This window comes from Colobus angolensis, unplaced genomic scaffold (assembly GCF_000951035.1).
Source record: "Colobus angolensis palliatus isolate OR3802 unplaced genomic scaffold, Cang.pa_1.0 Scaffold134, whole genome shotgun sequence".
NCBI classification, from domain to species: domain Eukaryota; kingdom Metazoa; phylum Chordata; class Mammalia; order Primates; family Cercopithecidae; genus Colobus; species Colobus angolensis.
The window spans coordinates 3109738-3131902 of record NW_012114422.1 but is presented as its reverse complement, the minus strand read 5'-3'; the positions used below and the strand labels follow the sequence as shown (position 1 = coordinate 3131902).

General features: G+C 36.9%; 1 protein-coding gene across 1 annotated transcript in view; it reads right to left on the bottom strand.

Annotated features, from left to right (window-relative positions):
• The window catches only part of MSH3 (mutS homolog 3), a 228733-nt gene that overhangs the window by 49013 nt on the left and 157555 nt on the right, over positions 1 to 22165 (bottom strand). Inside the window, exon 20 of the mRNA XM_011934338.1 lies at positions 19645 to 19802. Coding sequence (XP_011789728.1) covers positions 19645 to 19802 — 158 coding nt within the window. The remainder of the gene's footprint in view (positions 1 to 19644; positions 19803 to 22165) is intronic.

Here is a 22165-nt window from a genome sequence, read left to right as displayed (position 1 = left end):
ACTATAGTAAACAATTATCCTTAAAATTTTCAGATATTAAAATGTGTTAGAGATTTAGGGAATTCCACAGCATATGTTATTATTATCATGCTGTCTGTATTTACAGTCAAATGTAGTAAAAAATGAAAAATCCATTCTTTAGGTTTCATCTTAGAGTTAGTTTGCTCTGAATAGACAGAAGGTTACAGTTATGTGATTAAGGAAAAAAAAATCACTCTGATATTTTTAGGAGTGGCAGCTGACTAATCTTTCTAATCCCCCTACTCCCCTCCTCGCCTATAACCCTTATTTAGGTCAACAAAGCTTAATAAAGCATTAATGGAGAAAAGAAAGTATTACTTTTTTGAGTCAGTTTCTAAAATCAAAAACACTTTCATCGAAATTTTGAAAAAGTTTTTTTTTATGAGATCTTAATATTTTGTGATAATATTCCAGATGTCTCTCAATTAGGCAAACAGAGTGGACTTCTGTCTCTTCAAATCACAATCTCTGGGACTTTTGCAAGAAAAATGCTACTATAAGGGAGAAATACTTCAATTAGGAAAAGAGGACTTTTCATATTGAATGATAACTAGAGCTTAAATATTAAAATTGTATTAAAATTTGTATTAAAAATTAAAAAGTAGAAGCAATGATTATTCCTATTATAATAGGATTATTGGACATACTTCAAGTGCTTTTAAAACTTATGATATATATATATGAAATAAAATTTATCATTTTAGCATTTCTTAGATACACAGTTCAGTAGTATTAACATCCACAATGTTGTGTAGCCATCACTACTTTCCATTTGCAGAATTTTTCTTTTTTGAGATGGAGTCTCATTCTGTTGCCCAGGCTGGAGTGCAGTGGGACAATCTCAGCTCACTGCAACCTCTGCCTCCCAGGCTCAAGACAGTCTCCTGCCTCAGCCTCCTGAGTAGCTGGGATTGCAGGCATGCACCACCACCCTGTATAATTTTTGTATTTTTACTAGAGATGGAGTTTCGCCATGTTGGCCAGGCTGGTCTTTAACTCCTGACCTCAGGTTATCTGCCCACTTCAGCCTCCCAAAGTGCTGAGATTATGGCATAAGCCACCATGTTGGGCCTCCATTTGCAGAACTTTTTCATCAGAAACAGAAACAGAAACTCTGTATCCATTAAAAGTAACTCTTTGCTCTCCCCTTTCCCCATCCTGGAAAACCTCTATTCTATTTTCTGTCTCTATGAATGTGCTTATTCTAGGTATCTCATCTAAGTGGAATATAGATTTATCCTCTAAGTGCTTTGTATGGGAGGGTTTTCAGTGTTAGTTTATTTTGTGTGCTTTCTGAAACTGAAGATGTTCCCATTCACTTCAGGTTGTTTAAAACTTTGCAGAACTCTGTCCAAAATGGATGTCTAAGTCGAAGCTTCTTGTGTGTGTGTGTGTGTGTGTGTGTGTGTGTGTGTGTGTGTATGTATTACATACATTTTACAAAAGATAACTAATTTCCTAACAAAGTACTCTAACTTTTAAGAAGGATGGTATAAGGAAGAAAAACACCCCAAAAAACTAAAGTCCAAGTAGAGTAAAGACTAAGAGAATACCAATTACTGAAAGATATGTAGGCACCATATGGTATTTAAAAGGCATAAAAAGCATGAATTAGTAAATTTGTCTTGTATTTAATTAAACATAAACATTAACTTAGAAATGGAATGCAATTACAAATTATTTACCACTACATGTGTGCGTTTAAAAAAAACCTGGAAGGCCATCTACCTAAACAACAATGATCTCCAGGTGGTGGAACTACAAGTGATTTAAAAATTTTTCTTTTGAGTTTAAAATTTTCCATAATGAACATGCATTACTTGTGTAATTAGAAAAACAAAAATTATTTTTAAAAATCACAAATGATACATTTAAGAATTATATTGTATCATTCTGTTAAGACAAGGCAGAAATGACGAGTCTTCTTCTAGCAATATGAAAAACATTTACTGACATGAGTAAAATTAAAGACAATCCCTGACTTATTATTTTTAAATTTTATAATGAGCTTACTGAAGTATTAAGTGCATTTTTGATTTATGATGTTTCTGACTTATGATGGGTTTATCAGGGCACGGTCCCATTTTAACTTGAGAAGCATCTGTATTATAATAGAAAAAAAGTTCCTCTAATATAATCCTTCTTTCTAATGGTTGCAATAAGATCACACTACAGTATTTAAAGTTTATTTATAAAAGTTATAATACTAAACTGCACATATAATCAAGCAAAAACCACTGTAGCAATCTTAAAATTTCCATGGAAACACTGATGAGAATCAGGAGAACAATCCAGAAAAATTCTAAATTTCTACTGGCTCACATGACAGTGTTCACTGGACCTGTCTATAAAGCATGTGTAGGACACTTATGAAGGACACAGGTATTTTCCTCCAAAGAAAATCCACACTGTGCTGACTGGGCAACTCATCCTGTAACATAGCTAGTAGTACACTCTATGGGAAAATATCAAGAAATGCAAAGAAAAATAATTAACAGAGCAAATGCTTTCACTCAACCTTAACTGTAGCTAGGAAAACTACACATAATTAAGGTTGTCAAAGGAAGGTAAGATTAATCCATCATCGTGGATAAGATTAATCAGATAAATTAATAAGATGAATACAGGGGAACCCAATATAACCAGACGATGCATCCTTATAACTGCACACATTATAACCTCATGTATGACAAAATCTCTCTGATCCTCAGTTTTTCTTCCTATAAAATGTAAGAGATTAAAATGGAAACAATGTCTCCTAAATTTATGCATCAGAGTCACTTGCAGAGATTCTTAAAAATAAGAGTTCCAGGGCAAACCAGAAACAGGAAAGTAAAATAAATCAGAAGTAAGCAGAAGACAATAAATGAGGAGATTACAACAGAAATCAATGAAATTGGAAACAGAAAATTCATAGAGAAAAATCAACAACACCAACAGCTAATTCTTTGAAAAAAAGATCAAGAAAATTGATAATTTCTAGCTTGGCTAAGAAAAAAAGAGAAAGGATACAAATTACTAATATTAAAAATAAAAGAGGAGACATCACCACATATCTCATGGGCATTAAAAAGATAATAAAGGAATACTGTAAACAGTATTATGGCCACAAATTTCATATCCTAGATGAAACAGACTGATCCTTGAAAAATACAATCTGTCAGAACTCACACAAAAAGAAAGGGACAATCTGAATAGGCCTGTATCTATTAAAGAAATTGAATCAATAATTATTAACCTTCTAAAACAGAAAACCCCAGGTACAAATGGCTTCACTGGTGAATTCTATCAAATATTTAAGGAAGAAATTAAACCAATTCTCTACAATCTCTTTCAGAGAATAGAAACAGAGGGAATACTTCCTAACACATTCTATAAGGCCAGCATTACCTTAATACCAAAACCAGACAAAGGCATTATAAGAAAACTACAGGCCAATATCTCTCATGAACATAGATGCAAAAATCCTAAATAAAATACTAGCAAAATGAATCCAACAATGTATAAAAAGAAAAACAGACCACAACCAAGCAGGATTCATACTAAGTGTGCAAGACTGGGTCAACATTTGATCACCAGTTAACATAATCCATCACATCAACTGGCTAAAGAAGAAAAATCACATAGTCATATCAACAGATGCACAGAAAGCATTTGACAAAATCCAACACCCATTCATGATAAAAACTCTCAGTAAATTAAGACTAGAGGAGAACTTCCTCAAATTGATAAGGAATATTCACAAAAAACCTATAGCTAACATCATACTTAATGGTGAGAAACTTGAAGCTTTCCCAACCAGGATCAGCCAAAATGGGAAGCTGTCACCTCTTACCACTCCTTTTCAACACTGTAGTGGAAGTACTAGTTAATGTAATAAGACAGGGAAAGAAAATAAACAGTGCTTTGGTTCAAATTTTGCCCCTTCTGAAACTCATGTTGAAACTTAATCTCCAATGTAAGAGTATTAAGAAGTGAGGCATTTAAGAGGTGATTGGGTGATAAGGGCTCTGCCCTCATAAATGAATTAATCCATTCGTGGATTAATGCCAGGTGAAAATGTGGGGTCAGAGCCAGAGCTAGGACAGACAGATCCAAGTGGGGTAATGCCTAGTGGAGCAGTGAGAACAGAACCCCGCTGAGATCTCAGAACTGTAAAACTGCCAGTATTTAGCTTCAGCCTGTGAAAGCTGCAGGCACTTGACTCCTATTTGTGAGAACTGAAGCCTGGGAGAACCCAGGAAAGCCTAGGTGGTGGGGCTTTCTGAGGCCCTGGGATCCAATCCCCACAACCAGTGTATCTAGGAAGCAAGACATGGAACCAGGGAAGATAAACTAAGCCTCAAGGCTTAGTTTTTCCTTTGGGTGTTGGACTTACTTGGGACCTGTTACCCCTTTCTTCTTGCCTCTCTCTCCCTTATGAAATGAGAATGTCTTACACCTGTCCCACCATTTATTTTGGAAGTAGATAACATGGGTATTGCATAGGCTCACAGCTGTAAGAAATTTACCTCAAGATGAATTGTGCCTTGAGCATTACTCACATCTGATTCAGATGAGACTCTAGACTTTGGAGCTATAAAGATGGAATGAATGTATTTGTATATGAAAAGTACATAGAATTTTGGGGGGCCAGGGGCAGAATGGTTTGAATGTCTGTTCCCTCTAAAACTCACATTGAAATTGAATTCCCAATGTAACATTATTAAGAAGTGGGGCCTTTAAGAGATAATTGGGTCATCAGGACTCTGCCCTTAGGAATGGATTAATCCATTTGGGGATTAATGGATTAAGGGGTAATGAATTAATGGGTTATCATGGGAGTAGGTTACTTTCATTAGAGTGGGTCTGTTGTAAAAGACAGTTTGGTTTTTTCTAGTAAGCCCCCTTGCCATGTGACACCTTCTGACATTTTATGATGGAGTTAAGAAGGCCCATACCAGATGTAGCTCCTCGACCTTGACTTCCCAGCCTACAGAACTGTAATAAATTTACTTTGTTTATAAATTACCCAATGAGGCCTCATGTAAACTATGGACTTTCAGTAGTAATGATGTGCCAATGTAGGTTCATCAACTGTAAGAAAGGGAGCACTCTGGCAGGGGATGTTGAAAATAGGGGAGGCTGTGCAGGAGCAGTGGTGGGGTAGATGGGCACTTTCTATACCTTCCTCTCAGTTTTGGTGTAAGCCCAAAACTGCCCTAAAAAACTAAAGTCTTTTTAAAAAAAATACTGTCTAAAGGTCTCCTTCATCATACCTAATACAACAGTATCTATCTCCAGGGGATCTTCAATCAGGAGATTTGTCTGGGATTTGCATTTAAAACCAAATCAAATCAAACTTTCAGGTGACTTTGAGGGAGCTCATTAAGGAACAAGCATTAAATTCATAAAACCATTTCCCATGAAAAAGATAAAATAAGATAACTAGTGTTTGCTAGACACAGCTACAAGAGCTAAAGAAAGCACAGAGACATTCATAAGACAACATTTCTAACGCCAATAAAATCATAACAACTTACTCATTTAGTGCTCACTTATCATGTGGATTTTAGTACAGCTATTTACAACTAATTAGAAGGTGTGGACTGACTCAAGATGTTTTCTTTCTGTCCATAAAGAATATATTTTCTATAGAGTACAAATACTCCACAGTAGGTGCTCAATAAATATTTTCTGAATTACACTAACTTGGGCAAACAAATCAGTTACTAAGTACTTGAATGTCTATTACCTTCCAATTCTCTTTCAAGATCAACACACTCATGCCACTCTGAGTACACAGCATTCCCTGAAGCTGGGTGTCAGAAGAGGGAGTTTATGTAAGTAGCATGGCATGAAAATTGTTAACTATGGGCCACTTCGAGTAAATATCCCTTTTCACCAACATTTAATCACCAATGTTTAATAGAAATAAATTATGCTGAGAGAAGAGGCCAATTGTTTTGCTTTATTCAAACTGTTTTTTAATGAGACTTAATAATTCATTGCTTTTCTAAAACTTAATTACTGAGTCTAAAAGGCTAGATGAGATTTAAGTTCATATTCATCAAGATAATAAACAGATCTTATCTTAGTGATGCATTCAAGGATGTTAATGATCCTTGGAAATATGAGTCTAGAAATATTCCATTGATGAGTACACATATCATAATGCATAGATATATCCATTAGAGCCAAATGTATGTGTTTGCCAAAACTCTACTTTTTAAAAAAATCTGTTTCTTATTCAGGAAAAGATTCATGTGAGGTTAGAGTATTCAGATAAAACATTCTGGAGGCTGGGCACAGTGGCTCATGCCTATAATCCTAGCACTTTTGGAGGCTGAGGCAGGTGGATTACCTGAGGTTAGGAGTTCGAGACCAGCCTGACCAACATGGTGCAACCCCCATCTCTACTAAAAATACAAAAATTGGCTGGGTGTCGTGGCACATGCCTGTAATGTCAACTACTTGGGAGGCTGAGGCAGGAGAATCGCTTGAACCTAGGAGGCAGAGGTTGCAGTGAGCCAAGATTATGCCACTGCACTCCAGCCTGGGCAACAAGAGTGAAACTCTTGTCTCAAAAAAAAAAAAAAAAAAAAATTCCTAACCGCCTGTCTGTTTATAGCTTTTCATTCATTTACTACTTCTTCTTCTAGCACACTGTATAGCACATAGTGGGCACTCAATGAATATTTATGGATCCACAGAATAAACCTAGTGTTCTAAATGGCGAATTGATAATAGAATCAATTTACAGACAAAGCTTGGAGCTAAATCTTATGCAAATATCTCATTCTGCTAGATTTTAATATTTTTTCCATTGAGTACAAAAAGCATTTGAAGTGATTTAGAACAACATATTCTAACGAAAGAATTACATGAAACTAAGATTACAAGCCATACAGTAGATTCTTACATTTGAGCTTAGCATGAGCTTTTAAAATGCTAATTCTTGCGTACCACCTTGGAGATTCCAATTAAAAAGATGTGTGAAAGGGCTTAGTAAGTAGCATTTTTAACTAGCATCCCCAAGATTCTGATGCAGCTGTTCTAAGAATGACGCTAGAGAAATACTCCCATATAAGAAGCAAAGGGGAAAACTAAACCAAATTTGTTTTCACACCTGAGCCTTGAGTTTAGCTCTTGCTATCTTGGCAGCCAAGACAAAAAGGAATTAAAGAGGAAGCAGCCACTGGCTGATAGCAGGAAGCCTGGCAGTTTGTCAGAAAAGGCCAATAAATTGCTTCAAATCTTTTTGTAAACAGGCACAGTATGCACATGGAGAGAAAAAATGTTCCTAGCATTAACAAAAAAATAATTTACCAGATGGCACTTCATGTAAAGGACATTAATAAAAAAGAAAATGTTCTTATGAGCAATTTTGGAGAATATACAGAAATATCATCAAATGAATATTTCTTATTCTAATCTATTTTAAGCATGAGAACAAACTTTTAAACACTGGTAGTGGGATTCTAAGCTGATACAGCCTCCTTGGAGAACATGAAAGACACATGTTCCTTACAATCCAACAATTCCACTCCTAGATTGAGAAAAACTCCCTTGTGTGCACTAGGAGTTGAGTATGAGACAAGTCACAAATATGAATGTTTATATTTGCAAAAAATTGGCATCATATCAAGAAAAATGAGTGAAGAGTAATATATTCATAAAGCAGACCATCATAATTCATAATTATGGAAAAATTAATGAACTCAAAGTATATGTACCCATATGGATGAATTTTGTAAATCTATAACACTGAGGGGGGAAAAGCCACTTACAGAAGAATATAGTGTGATACACTCTGTACAAAGTTTAAAAGCATACCAAATACTTCCATGCATTGTTTCAAAAAACATCAGTGAGTAAAAATGTAGAGAGATGCATGGGATGGATACCAAAGTCAAGGACAACCAGTTAGTTACTATGGATAGGGTAGAGGGCAATGGGATTAGTGAGGATTAGAGGTTCGATTGCATTCTAGTGTTTTATTTCTTTAGTAGGGTGGAAAGTGCATGGAGGATTACTATATGTCCGAATTATTTCTTAAACAATAAATGAAAGCTACAAGGGCATAATATTAAACTACATCCTAGGGATATAATTTAATGGGATATAATTATATCCTAGGGATAAAATTTAATGTAGTCCCTACAGATTCCTTTCCAGTGGTAACAACAGGAAGATAGGGGAGCACAGGGGAATGGATAGGGAACATGTCCCATATACTAAAGGGCAGTCTGTTCCAGGCGGAGCTCTCGGAGGTTAAAGAAATCAAGGAGTATCTGTACTCCAGATACACTGCAGTCATTAAAAAGAGCAAGATTAATCTGTATAAACTGATAGAGAAATATGTCTCCCACATATTAGAAAACAAAAGCAAGTTATACAATAGTAATGCTTAGTACGATACCATTCTAGGAAAGAAAAGATGTATACTTGTAGACTTGTGAAATGTTACCTAAAGAAACATGGTAGACCTGGGGAGAATGGGGTGTTTTTGTTTCACTTCATACCCTAGTACACTGTTACATTTCATAATAAGCATATATTATTTTTGTAATTCAACATATGATTTCTCCAGCAAGAGCTTGGGGAAGTGCTTCCACATCTTGGCTTCACTTTAAAAATCATCTGGGACGCTTTTAAAATGTGACTTTCAGACACTGCCCCAGTCCAACTTAAGATTTCTGGAGATAGGGTTCAGGCATCAATATTTTCATTTAAAGCTCCGTGAAAAAAAAAAAAAAATGAATGTGCATTGAGGGTTAAGAGTGCCATATGAGCTGGGCATGGTGGCTTATGCCTGTAATCCCAGCTCTCAGGGAGGCAGAGGTGGGAGGATAGCTTGAGCCCAGGAGTTTGAGACCTGCCTAGGCAATATAGCGAGACCCTGTTCTTCACAAAAAGGAACAACAACAACAACAAAAAGACACACACACACATACAAAAAGCATTATAGAGTGCCATATGAGCAGTGTTTTATTATGAAAATTAAATACATAAATCTCTGAATCTTGTATTCTCTCCCATACAGAATGCCATCAACTCCTAAAGGAATAAGAACTAGGGTTACTTACAGTCTGGGAAAAACTTTGTGTAAGGTCTGATATATTGAAGTGCCCAGGATGGTCTAAAGCTTAAAACCCCAAATTCCATGTCCCTGGGTAGGACAGAGATATTTGCCCCAGAAAAAGAGTTGCCAGACAGTGACCATGTAAGCATTTCACCAGATTCCTATAAAACATCTCATTTTGACCAACACTGGTAATTTGTGAGGGTGAGGAGGTTTTACTTTTTTTACACATTTATTTTAGAAATTAAAAAATTTACATAAGAAAAGAAAAAATCACCATAAAGCCATATCCCCCATGGTATTTTGGAATAAGCCTTCTATCTAGATGGTTTTCTCTGCATATATTTATACATACAATTACTCATACAAAAGTGAAATGAATGCCAGGCTTTGTAACTGGCTCTTTTTCACATATTGTAACAAGCATATCTTTCCACATAACACTACCCACCAGGACCAAGTCACTGCAAAATATATCCCAAAGTAGCTAAAAAACTGATATGTTTGATAGAGTTAATTGAGAATGAATCCTATTATGCTGAAACAACAAATGTGGTGCTGACAAGGTTTAAAGCTTATTTGTTCTTTCACACAGTGATTGGCAATTGGGCCAGTTCCTTGAGGCTGTTCCTGGGTCATGAGATAAAGGCATGTCTCAGCATGGAGGAGGATGTGCATCTTCCATGCGACCACCTTCCAGGCCAGCCACTTCCTGAGGAACAGGAGGAAAGGCACTGCCATCATCCCATTCTGTGTGGGTGGTGCCTCTATGTTGCAGGAAGTCAGGGACCCCGAATGGAGGGACCGGCTGAAGATGCGGCAGAAGAACATAAATTGTGAAGATTTCATGGACATTTATTAGTGCCCCAAATTAATACTTTTATAATTTCTTATGCCTGTCTTTACTGCAATCTCTGAACACAAATTGTGAAGATTTCATGAACACTTATCACTTCCCCAGTCAATACCCTTGTGATTTCCTAGGGCTGTCTTTACTTTAATATCTTAATCCCATCATCTTCATAAGCTGAGGAGGATGTATGTCACCTCAGGACCCTATGATGATTGCGTTAACTGCACAAATTGTAGAGCATGTGTGCTTGAACAATATGAAATCTGGGCACCTTGAAAAAAGAACAGGATAACAACAATGTTCAGGAACAAGACAGATAACCTTAAACTCTGACTGCCGGTGAGCTGGGAGGAACAGAAACATACTTCTCTTCTTTCAAAAGTAAATGGGAGAAATATCGCTAAATTATTTTTCTCAGCAAGGAACATCCCTGAGAAAGAGAATGGCCCCTGAGGGTAGGCCTCTGAAATGGCCCCTTTAGGGATGGCTGTCTTTTACGGTCGAAGCCAAAGGGATGAAATAAGCCCCGGTCTCCTGTAGTACACCCAGGCTTATTAGGATGAGGAAATTCCCACCTAATAAATTTTGGTCAGACAGGTTGTCTGCTCTCAAACCCTGTCTCCTGATAAGATGTTATCAATGATAATACGTGCCCGAAACTTCACTAGCAATTTTAATTTCGCCCCGCCTCCATTTGCTTTGTGATATTTTATTACCTTGTGAAGTATGTGATCTCTGTGACCCACACCCTATTTGTGCACTCCCTCCCCTTTTGAAAATTGCTAATAAAAACTTGCTGGTTTTATGGCTCAGGGAGCATCACAGAACCTGCTGGCATGTGATGTCTCCCCCAGACATCCAGCTTTAAAATTTCTCTCTTTTGTACTCTTTCTCTTTATTTCTCAGACCAGCCGATGCTTAGGAAAATAGAAAAGAACCCACGTTGAATATCGGGGGTGGGGGTTCCCCCAATATCTCTAGGTTCCTGGATTCTCAACTTGATTACGGCCACAGCACTCCAAGAGGGAAAGCATCAGGGAGATTAGATTTGGTCAACTTCTTTCAAAGAGAATAACTAAGAGGAGCATTTCATAGTGATTTCACATCCTTTTAAAACTTATCTCAAATCAACCTTGTGAAGTCGGTATTATCAAACTTTTTGTTTTATAGATGCAAAAACTGATGCAAAGTTTAGAAAACTGAGTATTATACTCACACATATATGAAGACAGACTTTTAAATCTAAAATACTAATGTCATAGAATCTGGAAGGAAAAAAATAAACTAAAATTTACTAGGTACCTACTATGTGTCTGGCATTTTCATGTACTTTATTTAATTCCCACAATAATATATGAGGGTAAGTAGCATCATCTCCATTTTACAGGAAAAGAATGGAATGGAGACACTGAGAAGCAGTAATTCGAAAAAGGTCACATAGTTGTTAAAAGGGAAAAGCAAGATTTGTACTCAAGTATAACATGTCTGATTCTTTTAACTATGGCACAGTACTTCTCTCAGGGTTCTAGAAGGATGAAGTAACTTGCACATGGCCAGGATGCTGGAGAACTTGTACAGAATCTTGAGTTTTCTAGATCTAAAGCCCCAATTCTTTCCCATACACAGCCAGTTTACTCACATTTTGCAGGTAATTAACATTAGCAAGAGATCTGAGAATCCTATTGACCTATGAAAAACTGTGTGAAGTCTAGGATTTTACTCTACTTAAAAGCTAACAACTTACCCTAATACCACTGGTTTCATAGATGCCAGCAGAAGACACAAGGCCACTGGGTCAGAGACAAAAGACTTTATTACTCATGTTGGTTTGCATTAGCCCCCAAGTCCTGTGAGGATGACGTACCATGGATGCTGTACATACAACAAGGGAAGCAAGCTTCCTCTTTAAGGGGGTAATTAACTTATCCCTCCAGGTTGTCTGCTGCAAACACAACCCTGACAAATAAGTGGCCCATGTAAAAAGCAATCAGGGGCTTTCTTGATATACTCAGTAAGAATATGCAGGGACACAGGGCCTATGGCAGACTGCTTCTATAAATATGACCTGAAGGTTGATAAACTAACAGCTACTCGAATGGTGGAGCACAGGAATATGTCCCATATTTCAGTATTTAAATCTCCATAATCTGCATATTTCTTTTTAAACTGGCACATGTAATTCTTTATTAATTAATTAATGCTTTAAATTTGTGGTCAATTTTGAAATATGGGATTAGTATCTCTGGGTATGTTTCAGACTAATGAAAACTTTCAGGATGAAGTGAAAACAATGTAATATAAATGTGAAAATAATTTCGTTTCTGATTGATTTTAATTTATAGTAATAGCTATACTTACTGCCATCCTGAGTGGGACAGGGGATACACAATGGAGTAGAGTTTTTTCCCTCTAATAGTGAACAATAGCATGATGGCATGGGATAACCAGTTATGAACTAAGATAGACACTGAAATAACTCAGAGTCCAAATAAATAGGGCATTAGGAGTTTACCATAAATAGACAATTGTGGAATGAAATGGTCAGAGTAAGTGTCATAGAGATGAGACTTAAAATTATAACTAATATTCCCGAGAAACTATTATATGTCAGGTACTAGATTGTTTCATATGCATTATTTAAACTACACAACAACACCCTGGAATATAAGTATCATGATTATCCCATCTTACAGCGAAAGAAGCAGATAGTTGAATTGCTGGCATGGTCTGATACTCAGATTTGCCTGAGACTTCCCACTTTAGGGACCAGAGTCCAGACTGAGCAACTAAGCTTAACCTGGACCTTCATGAAGTGCAAATCTCCTCTTACTCAGCATCACAAAGGTGCACTGATACACAGAGTGTTGTCAGGACAGACTAATCTCCATGATTAGTCTCCACCTTCATGACACTGGAACTTTTGCTCTTTCCCTGTGTATTAATAACTTATTCTGCCACATACCTAAACTTAAGTGTTTTCTTTGTAAGACTGAACCTTACACAGAAATTTGATGACTTTTTGAGTCCTGTGGCAAAACTTAGTGAAGCTCCAATATACTATTTTAGATGGTGCTTGAATCACAAGGGGATGTTTCAGTCAGATTCCAGAAATCTGGACTAAGAAACAGAGTTATGTCAACACATTTTATTTATATTACAATTTTTTATTGTCAGTTTTTAAACAAATATTTACTGCACATCTACTTAGTACTAGGAATAGGTGATCAAAGGTATGCAGAACAAGCACCATTTCTGTCTCAGTGGAGCCTGTGATCCAAGAATAACATAATCGAACATTTGTTTCCTAAACTCTAACCAACAGGACCCAGTAAAACCTGGTCTGTGTGATACCACCCAATACATTCTTGTAGCTGATTTTATTACTAAAAGATTGCTGTCAAACACAGTAAAAATTCGTTTTAAGTTCTCTTCTTAACTAATTAATTCATTTGGTTTTCTGGGCCCTGTGAACTATTTAACTGAACAAATTTAGCTTTGTGGAAACCTTTGAACCAGATTTATGGCTTATCCACAGCAGTGTTAGGCATTGATGTTTTAAGCCTCAGTCGTGGCTCCATTTTTAAGCCCTCATCCTTATTTATTCACTTACGCTAGTTTGAATCTTCTGCAAGCTGCCTCACTCCTTTCTGGAAGATGGCAGGATAAACATGAATGAATGAATAAGCAAGCAAATAAACACATACACACATACACTTCTCTAGTATTGCATGGTCTTACCAAATTGTAAAGATTTGCTTCTCCATCTCCCTTACTGCACTTGAGCTCCTTAAAGATAGGTAAATTATCTTATTCAGGTTTGTATCCCTAACGTCTAGCATAAAATTATAGTGTACTAAGGTTTTAATAAAAACATGTTTTTGGCTGGGTGTGGTGGTTCACACCTGTAATTCCAGTGCTTTGGGAGGCCAAGGCAGGCAGATCACCTGAGGTCAGGAGTTCAAAACCAGCCTGGCCAACATGGCAAAACCCCATCTCTACTAAAAATACAAAAATTAGCTGGACGTGGTGGTGGATACCTGTAATCCCAGCTACTCAGGAGGTTGAGGCAGGAGTATAGCTTGAATCCAGGAGGCACAGGTTGCAGTGAGCTGGGATCACGACATTGCACTCCAGCTTGGGTGACAGGAGCAAAACTCCATCTCAAAATAGATATATGTTTTTAGCACAACAGAGTTTAAATCTCATTATTGGGCCAATGTTAACATCTCCTAATACCATTATAATTTCTATGTCACTACTGATGACATGAAAATGTAATGGCCTTCTTATCGCATAACTCCACCTCTGTGCCACATGCTATAAATTAATGATTTTGATATTTTTTCTTCTACTCCATTTTACTGTATTTTTTTTTTTTAAGCTTATTTGGGTCAACTGGATATTGGTTGCATCCTGATATGCTATGATGTGGTACACAAAGCACAATCTAGGAAGTATTGCCCCAAAATGCTAATTGCAATTCAATGCACTGATTTCATACCCACAGTTTCAAACAATGCCTATCCTACAAAAAGAACTTGTCTCTTTCTCAAATGGCTAAATCCCATGAACTTTAGAACAACAACAAAAAAAAACTTATAAAAAATCCAAAGATGTACAACAAAGAAAAATGCATAATGCAACTCCAATGTAGCCATTATCAAACTCAAACAATCAATTATGGCCAATCTCATTTCATCTCTATCCTACCAAATTTCCCTATCCATCCTTGATTATTGTGATGTAAATATTGCATAGCAGATCATGTAATATGTAAACATTTTAGCATGTATCACTAAAGTAAGGATTTTTCTATTAAATCATAACCATAGCATTGCACTGTTTATCTCACTTAAACATTTAAAGTAATTCTTCAGTATCATTAGATATCCAGTCAGTGCTCAAAAATTTTTAAATGTTTCACTAGTGCTTTGAAACAAAGGTTTATGTGTTTGAGTCAGGACTGAATTAAGATCTGTATATTGGAACTGGGTGACTGGTCTTTAACTCTCTTTTAATATGCAGGTTCTCTTCCCTCTCTCCCCGACTATTTTTTTTTTTTGTCATTGCTATTTATTTGTTAAAAAAAACACCAGCCATTTGTCCTATAGTTTCCCACAGTCTAGATTTTGCTGACAGTATCCCCATGGTGGTGTTTAACATGTTCCTCTATTCTCTTTTTCTCTTGTAAACTGGTATCTAGATCTAGAGGTCTGAACAGTTTCAGTTTGATTTTTTTTTTTTTTTTTTTAGATGGAGTCTCCATCTGTTGCCTAGGCTGGAGTGCAGTGGCGTGATCTTGGCTCACTGCAACCTCCATCTCCCTGGCTCAAGCAATTCTCCTGCCTCAGACTCTGGAGTAGCTGGGATTACAGGTGCTCACCACCACACCTGGCTATTTTTTATATTTTTAGTAGAGATGGGTTTCATCATGTTGGCCAAAGTTGGCCAGGCTGGTCTCGAACTCCTAACCTCAGGTGATCCACTCGCCTTGGCCTCCCAAAGTGCTGGGATTACAAGCATGAGCCACCACGCGCGACTATTCGGTTTGATTTTTTTGGGCCAGAAGACATCATAAGTTGTCACAAACTTTTACCTAATGTCTGATTGTCTGTGCTTTGGTGACATTAGCAGCCATTTCTGATTATTACTTAAATCTGTTATTACATCGGGGTTGCAAAAAGGGTGATACTCTAATTCTTATCATTCCTGCTTTGTTTATTAGCTGGAACATTTCTATAAAGAGAAACTTTCCCCCTATTTGAAAAGATAGGATACCTGCTTGGATCTTTCTTTTTTTCAGTTTTCATCCTCCAAAGTGACTAATGATATTTTGATTTTAAATATCATTAGGATTCATTCTAGGATCCTCCAAAGGTGATCAATTTATTTTTTGTTTTTTTTCGAATCATAAATTCTTGGGTATAACATATCCCACTGGATATCCTATTGAAATATGTTCAAGTCTACCATTTAAAAACAAAACAAGCCCCTCACTGGATCTCTCCTGCCTTCTTCCTGGCCAACTTTGGCAGTATCACCTGTACTAACGCCCTCTACTTCCTGACCTCTAACTCACTCTTTTGCTCTCTTTTAACTGGAGTGTGGCCCCACCACTTCACGAAAGCAGCTCCTGCTAAGGTCATTAGTGACAGTTATTTTGCTAAGACCAAAGGTGACTTTTCGGGTTTCACCTCACCTAACCTTTCAGCACTGTTGACCACTTCTTTTCTTCTTGAGGCACTCTTTCCCCTTGCTCCCGTGACACTGTAATGTCCTGTTTTTTCTCCTGCTTCTCTGGCTACACTTCCTTTGTTGGTTTTCAACCTTAACTTCTTACTCAACTATGAAATCTCGGCAGTTTTAAGGTTCAGTCTCAGAACATTAATCTTCTCCACTATACTCTCTGTCAAAATGATCTCATCCACACCCAATCATGTACACAAAAATGTCTCACAACAAATTTACATCTTTACCTTTGATCTCTGTCTCTGAAATCTAAACTTTATATCCACTGCCTACTACATGATAGCTCCCTTTGAATGTCTCAGAATAATTCTATTATATACAAAGATAAAGTCAGAATCTATGAAAAAACATCATCCTCTTCTAGCAAATGCCAGCATTTACCATTCAGAAGCACAAACTCAATGCCATCTCTGACAACTCCATTTATCTCAGCTGCCATACCCCCATCTATCACCAAGTCCTGGTGATATATTTCCCAAATATATTTCAAATATGACTCCTTTCCACTTAAACTAGCACTACAAACTTAATCCAAGCTACTGATCCTCTCACCAGGACCACCAAAAGAGCCTGCTCTTTGGGTTCCTCTGATCTACTTGGTTTTTTTCTCCAGACATTCTTTACAGTGTAACCAATGCAGACATAATCATGTGAAACCTTGGTTAAAATTCTTCAATAGTTTACCATGGTTCTTAGGATAAACTCCTAACATGGCTATGCTTCACCTAGAATCTTGCTCTCCTGGAGGACCAGCCTTCACTCATTGTCTATGTTTTTTATGCTAAAGGACTTTTGCACACGATCTCTCTGAAATGTTCTTCCTTCCTTCTTACACTCATCCTTCAGATAGGCACTCAAAAGTTACTTGTTAAGGGAAGCCTTCCCCTGATGTCCCCGACCAGATCATATCCCAGGATCACAGCCTAACCCAGCATCTTGCACATAGCCTTCACAGACTTGTCATAGCTGCAGTTTCACATTTCTGCATGCGATTATTTGGTTAATGCTGATTTTCTCCACTAGGTAGCTTTCATGAAATCAAAAACTGTGGTTCCTTTGCATTCTCAGTGACTGCCATATGTTAGGTATTCATTTAGTACATGTTGGATGAATGAATAAATGAAAATAAATGGATAAATACTCCAATTTCTTGAAATTAGCATGGTTTAGAACGCTTAGGCATGTACTCACTGAATGTACTTTACATAAAGTACTCTATGTAAGGTGCACATAACAATGCCTGTACCTTGATAAGAATATTACACTAATATTGTAAAGATATCATAAAGGTTAGCTGTTACTGATTATTACTGATTTCACACCCTATGACAGAAACTATTTTCTGATTACCACTGATTGTATTCCCAATTACTGTGCTTAACTCTATTTAAAAGCTGGACAAAAACCACCTTCTTATTTTCTGTTTTCTTTGCAACTATGGCCACGAGACATAGTTCTGGTCACTGAAGTGTAAGTTTTCTGGGAGGATCCTAAAAACCTACTGATGTCCTAAAACAAAACAAAACAACAACAACAACAACAACAACAAACAGAGGGGCGGTAGGGGAAGCTATGGCAGTCCCGCCTCCTTTTTATCTCATGTGAATAGGAATGTGATGCCTGGAGCTGCAGCAGCAATCTTACAACTCTGAGGGAAAGGCCAGTGAAATGGCAGAGCCACTGAAACACCAGAAGCAGCTACCCACCTCCAGCCTTCTCCTTATATGACAAAAATAAACCCTTCTTTTATTTTACTTGTATCTACAAACAATCTTGATATTCCGCTCAGTAACAAGATTCCCTTCTAGGTAAATCCCCTTATATTGACCAATAATATTTTTCTTTTTTCTCTTTTTTTTTCTTTACTAAATATCTCTGTTACTTTCCTTAATACTGTAACCAAAATAAAATACCTGGTTTGTTTCTCTTATAAAATAGAAAATGAATTATAGCCTTAAGAACTAAAGAAAGAGTCTTTAAATTTCTTATTTTGAGTTAATTTAAACATATATGGGGATCAGAATAACACCTATTTGGTGACACGGCATCAAACAGAATTCAGGGTACTTTGTTCATTCTCAGACGGAAAATGAAGTTTTAAAGCATTTTAGTGTCTACTCAAGAATATCAACATTAGCATGTGATATATTCTGATGTGATTCCATAGTCAAATATTATATAAATATGTAGCTGGACAACAACTCAGACACTCTATACACAGAGCTTGACTATGCACAGAGACTGTATTTACTTTTTAGAAATGTACATGTAAGACATATACACAATGCTTTAAGAACTGATAAATCAGAAGGTGTTAAACAGATTAAACTATGAATTCTCCTTAGTGAAACCAGGACATTTCACTCATATTCCTAACATGGCATAAAATTTAGGTTTACACATTGAGGGTAAGACTTAGTTGCATGTAATGTTTGTAGAGTAAAAAGGGATATCAACAAAATTATCTCAGTCCAATGCCTTTTGCAGTTTGTCTCAGGTCTGCACCAAAAACGGGAAGGATGGACTAGTTTTCAGACTGTGCTCTACAGAGCTTAACAGCCAAGTCTCTAAGCCTTCTACCCCTGGAAGACAGAGCAGATCTGTTTTTATCTGTTTAAATATTTATTTTCTACAAAAGGTTTTCTTCAAAATAATAACTCAGCTGGGTGTGGTGGCTCACGCCTATAATCCCAGCACTTTGGTAGGCCAAGGCGGGCGGCTCACTTGAGGTCAGGAGTTCAACATTAGCCTGGCCAACCTGGCGAAACACTGTCCCTACCAAAAATACAAAAATTAGCCAGGCATGGTCGCGGGCGCCTGTAATCCCAGCTGCTTGGGAGGCTGAGGGAGAAGAATAGCTTGAACTGGGGAGGTGGAGGTTGCAGTGAGCCGAGATAGTTTCACTGCACTCTGGCCTAGGCAACAAGAGCCAAACTCCATCTCAAAAAAAAAAAAAAATAATAATAATAAATAAAATAAGATAAAAAAGAACTCAATAACTAAAAATAATTTGGAAACTACTGGACAAAACTAACTCCTAAGTTCTTTCTAGTATTATCTGTCATGATAAAAATAATTTTTTTTTTTTTTTTGAGACAGGGTCTCACTCTGTTGCCCAGGCTGGAGTGCAATGGTGTGACCTTGGCTCACTGTTGCCTTAACCTCCCCAGCCTCAGGTGATCCTCCCCCCTCAGGTTCCTGGCTAATTTTTTGATTTTTTGTCAAGATGGGGTTTTTCCATGTTGCCCAGGCTGCTCTCAAACTCCTAGACTGAAGTGATCCTCTTGCCTTGGTCTCCAAAGTGCTGGGATCACAGGTGTGGGCCACCATGCCTGACCTTTCCTAAATGCTGAATGGTTTAAGAGCATCTAAATATGTACACAAAAGGAAAATTCATGTGATAATGTGGGCTTGACTTATTTTCAAGAATATATTCAAACTGAATTAATGTACTTACCTTGTGAAAATGCCATCCACGATCCCAATTGTCGCTTCTTCTGCAGGAACATAGGAGCCAATCTGAGCCATGATGGTAATCAATGCAACTTGTTTTATGTAGGAGCTCTTTCCACCCATGTTTGGTCCAGTAATTATCATTACTCTCTCTGAGTCCTCCTAAAAATTAGAAAGGAATTTCACTTATTGTACCAGAAACGTTTTTAGATAATATCCACAATTTATCTCATAAATGGAAAGGCATTAGGCAAAACATTACTTTGCAGCATAAATATCACAAAAGAAAGCGGTCCTCCGGAATCCAGGATCCTCCCAGAAAACTTACATTTCAGTGACCAGAACTGTGTCTCATGCCCATAGTTGCAAAGAAAACAGAAAATAAGAAGGTGGTTTTTGTCCAGCTTTTAAATAGAGTCCTTCAACCTGAACTGTGTGATACTGCAGAAAAGTGAATTCTTAGCAGTACACACAGTTGTTCCTGGGTATTAAAAAGGAAATAAGACCAGAAGTGGATAACTGCTATGGCTTCCTCATTAAGCATTTTTTAATCTGACTATGTGCATGTTCTCCCTATTGCTTATGTTTAAAGTCTATCAATTTTCATTTGTCCATCTTAAAATAACAGGTATTACATATCTAATTGCCCAAGGCCCTATTTGGGGTTGGCAGCACATATAATTTTTGGCAGCAATTTTTCAGTTACAGGTAGATGACTATTAAAAGACACTTATAACATCAAATTCTAGACATTGGTTTATCAGCATTTAATTATTTACTAGCATTCACCAGAGCATGTGGAGGAGGCAGAACTATAACTCTTGCAACAACTTAATTTTCTAGAACTTCTCTGTATTGATCAATTACAGTATTTTCCAGGTACACACCCCTGCTAAGGGAAATTGTCCAACTACAGTCCTTGGCAGAGTAGTTAGCCCAGGGCATCCATGCTCTGTGCTATGTGAATCCCACACTTTGGCAATAGCTGCCTGGTCAAGAGTAGCCAAGCTGGTCAAGCATGGTGGCTCACACCTGTAATCTCAGCACTTTGGGAGGCCAAGCAGGTGGATTGCTTGAGGCCAGGAGTTCGAGACCAGGCTGGCCAACATGGCAAAACCCCAACTGTACAAAAATTAGCTGAGTGTGATGATGCCAGTTACTCAGGAGGCTGAGACACAAGAATCGCTTGAATCCAGGAGGTGGAGGTTGCAGTGAGTCAAGATAACGTCACTGCATTCCAGCACAAGTGAGAATGAGACTCCATCTCAAAAAACAAACAAACAAAAATCCCCAGAACCAGCCAATGGGCCTAGCATAAAAGCTTCTCAAACTAGGCCAATCAAATAATCTTTTGCAAGTTAACTGAGAATGAGAGAGGTTCAGTTACCTGGTAGCTTGAAGAGAGGCTAAAAAGAATCACAGAAACAGGCCACAAGGCACCAGGGATCATGAGTAAGTAGTTATGAGAAAATAAAAGGTATGATGAAAAATTATTTAGACCAGGGGTAAAGAGGATAGTTAGTAATGAAAGGAAGGAAAGATAAAAGCCAAAAGGAAGTGAGAAACTTCACATAAATAACTGGGTATCAAAGTAAAGCCTTATAAGGTGTTGCTAATGGAGGATAAAAAGAAAACCTGTTCCATCCCTAAAGCTGTATCGTATTCTAATTAGCTACACATTTCCAGTCTCCCTAATGCCAAACTGTGCTAGAGATCCTTCTCTTCCTGTGTAATTCCTTTCTCTTATGGCACCATATGGCTTTATATTGCACCTAATACATCTCCATTACTTGAAGGAACTTGAGTATATCTGTTTCTTGTGACAGAAAGAGCTTAACACAGTAAGAACCTGGAAAGTAGTTTTGTATAAGCAGAATGATAAAACTAACGATAAAAATAAAATGAATTTTACAGAGGGTAAAAAATAAGTGTGTCATAAAACAATGATAAAACTAATGATAAAAAATAAAATGAATTCTACAGAGATTAAAAAATAAGCCTGTCATAAAACAATCAAATATTGACATGATCAAATATTTTATATCTCTTTAATCTCTTTTTTAATATATGTCTTTATCTCCTTTTTTAAAAATCACAAAATGACACAAGAAATAGAAAACCTAACAATCCTATATTTATTAAATTTGTAAAAGCCCACAAGAAAAACTCTAAATGCAGAGAACACCCCTACTGAATTCTTGCAAACATTTAAGAAAGAAATAGCACCAATATTACAAAAATTCTTCTAGTGAACAAAACAAGAATTTTTCCCAAATAATTTCAGATTTGGCTATCAAGAATATTGATATCCAAACCTGATAAGAACATTATAAGAAAAATTACAGACCAATTTCACCCATAAATATACATTCAAAACTTCTTAATAAACTATTAATAAGTCAATCCAAGGTTACATAAACCACTTAGAGCTTTCGAGAAATACAAAGTTGGTTTAATATTCAAAGGCCAATCAATGTAATTCACCACATTAACAGAATAAAGAAACCATACAATTATTTCCAACA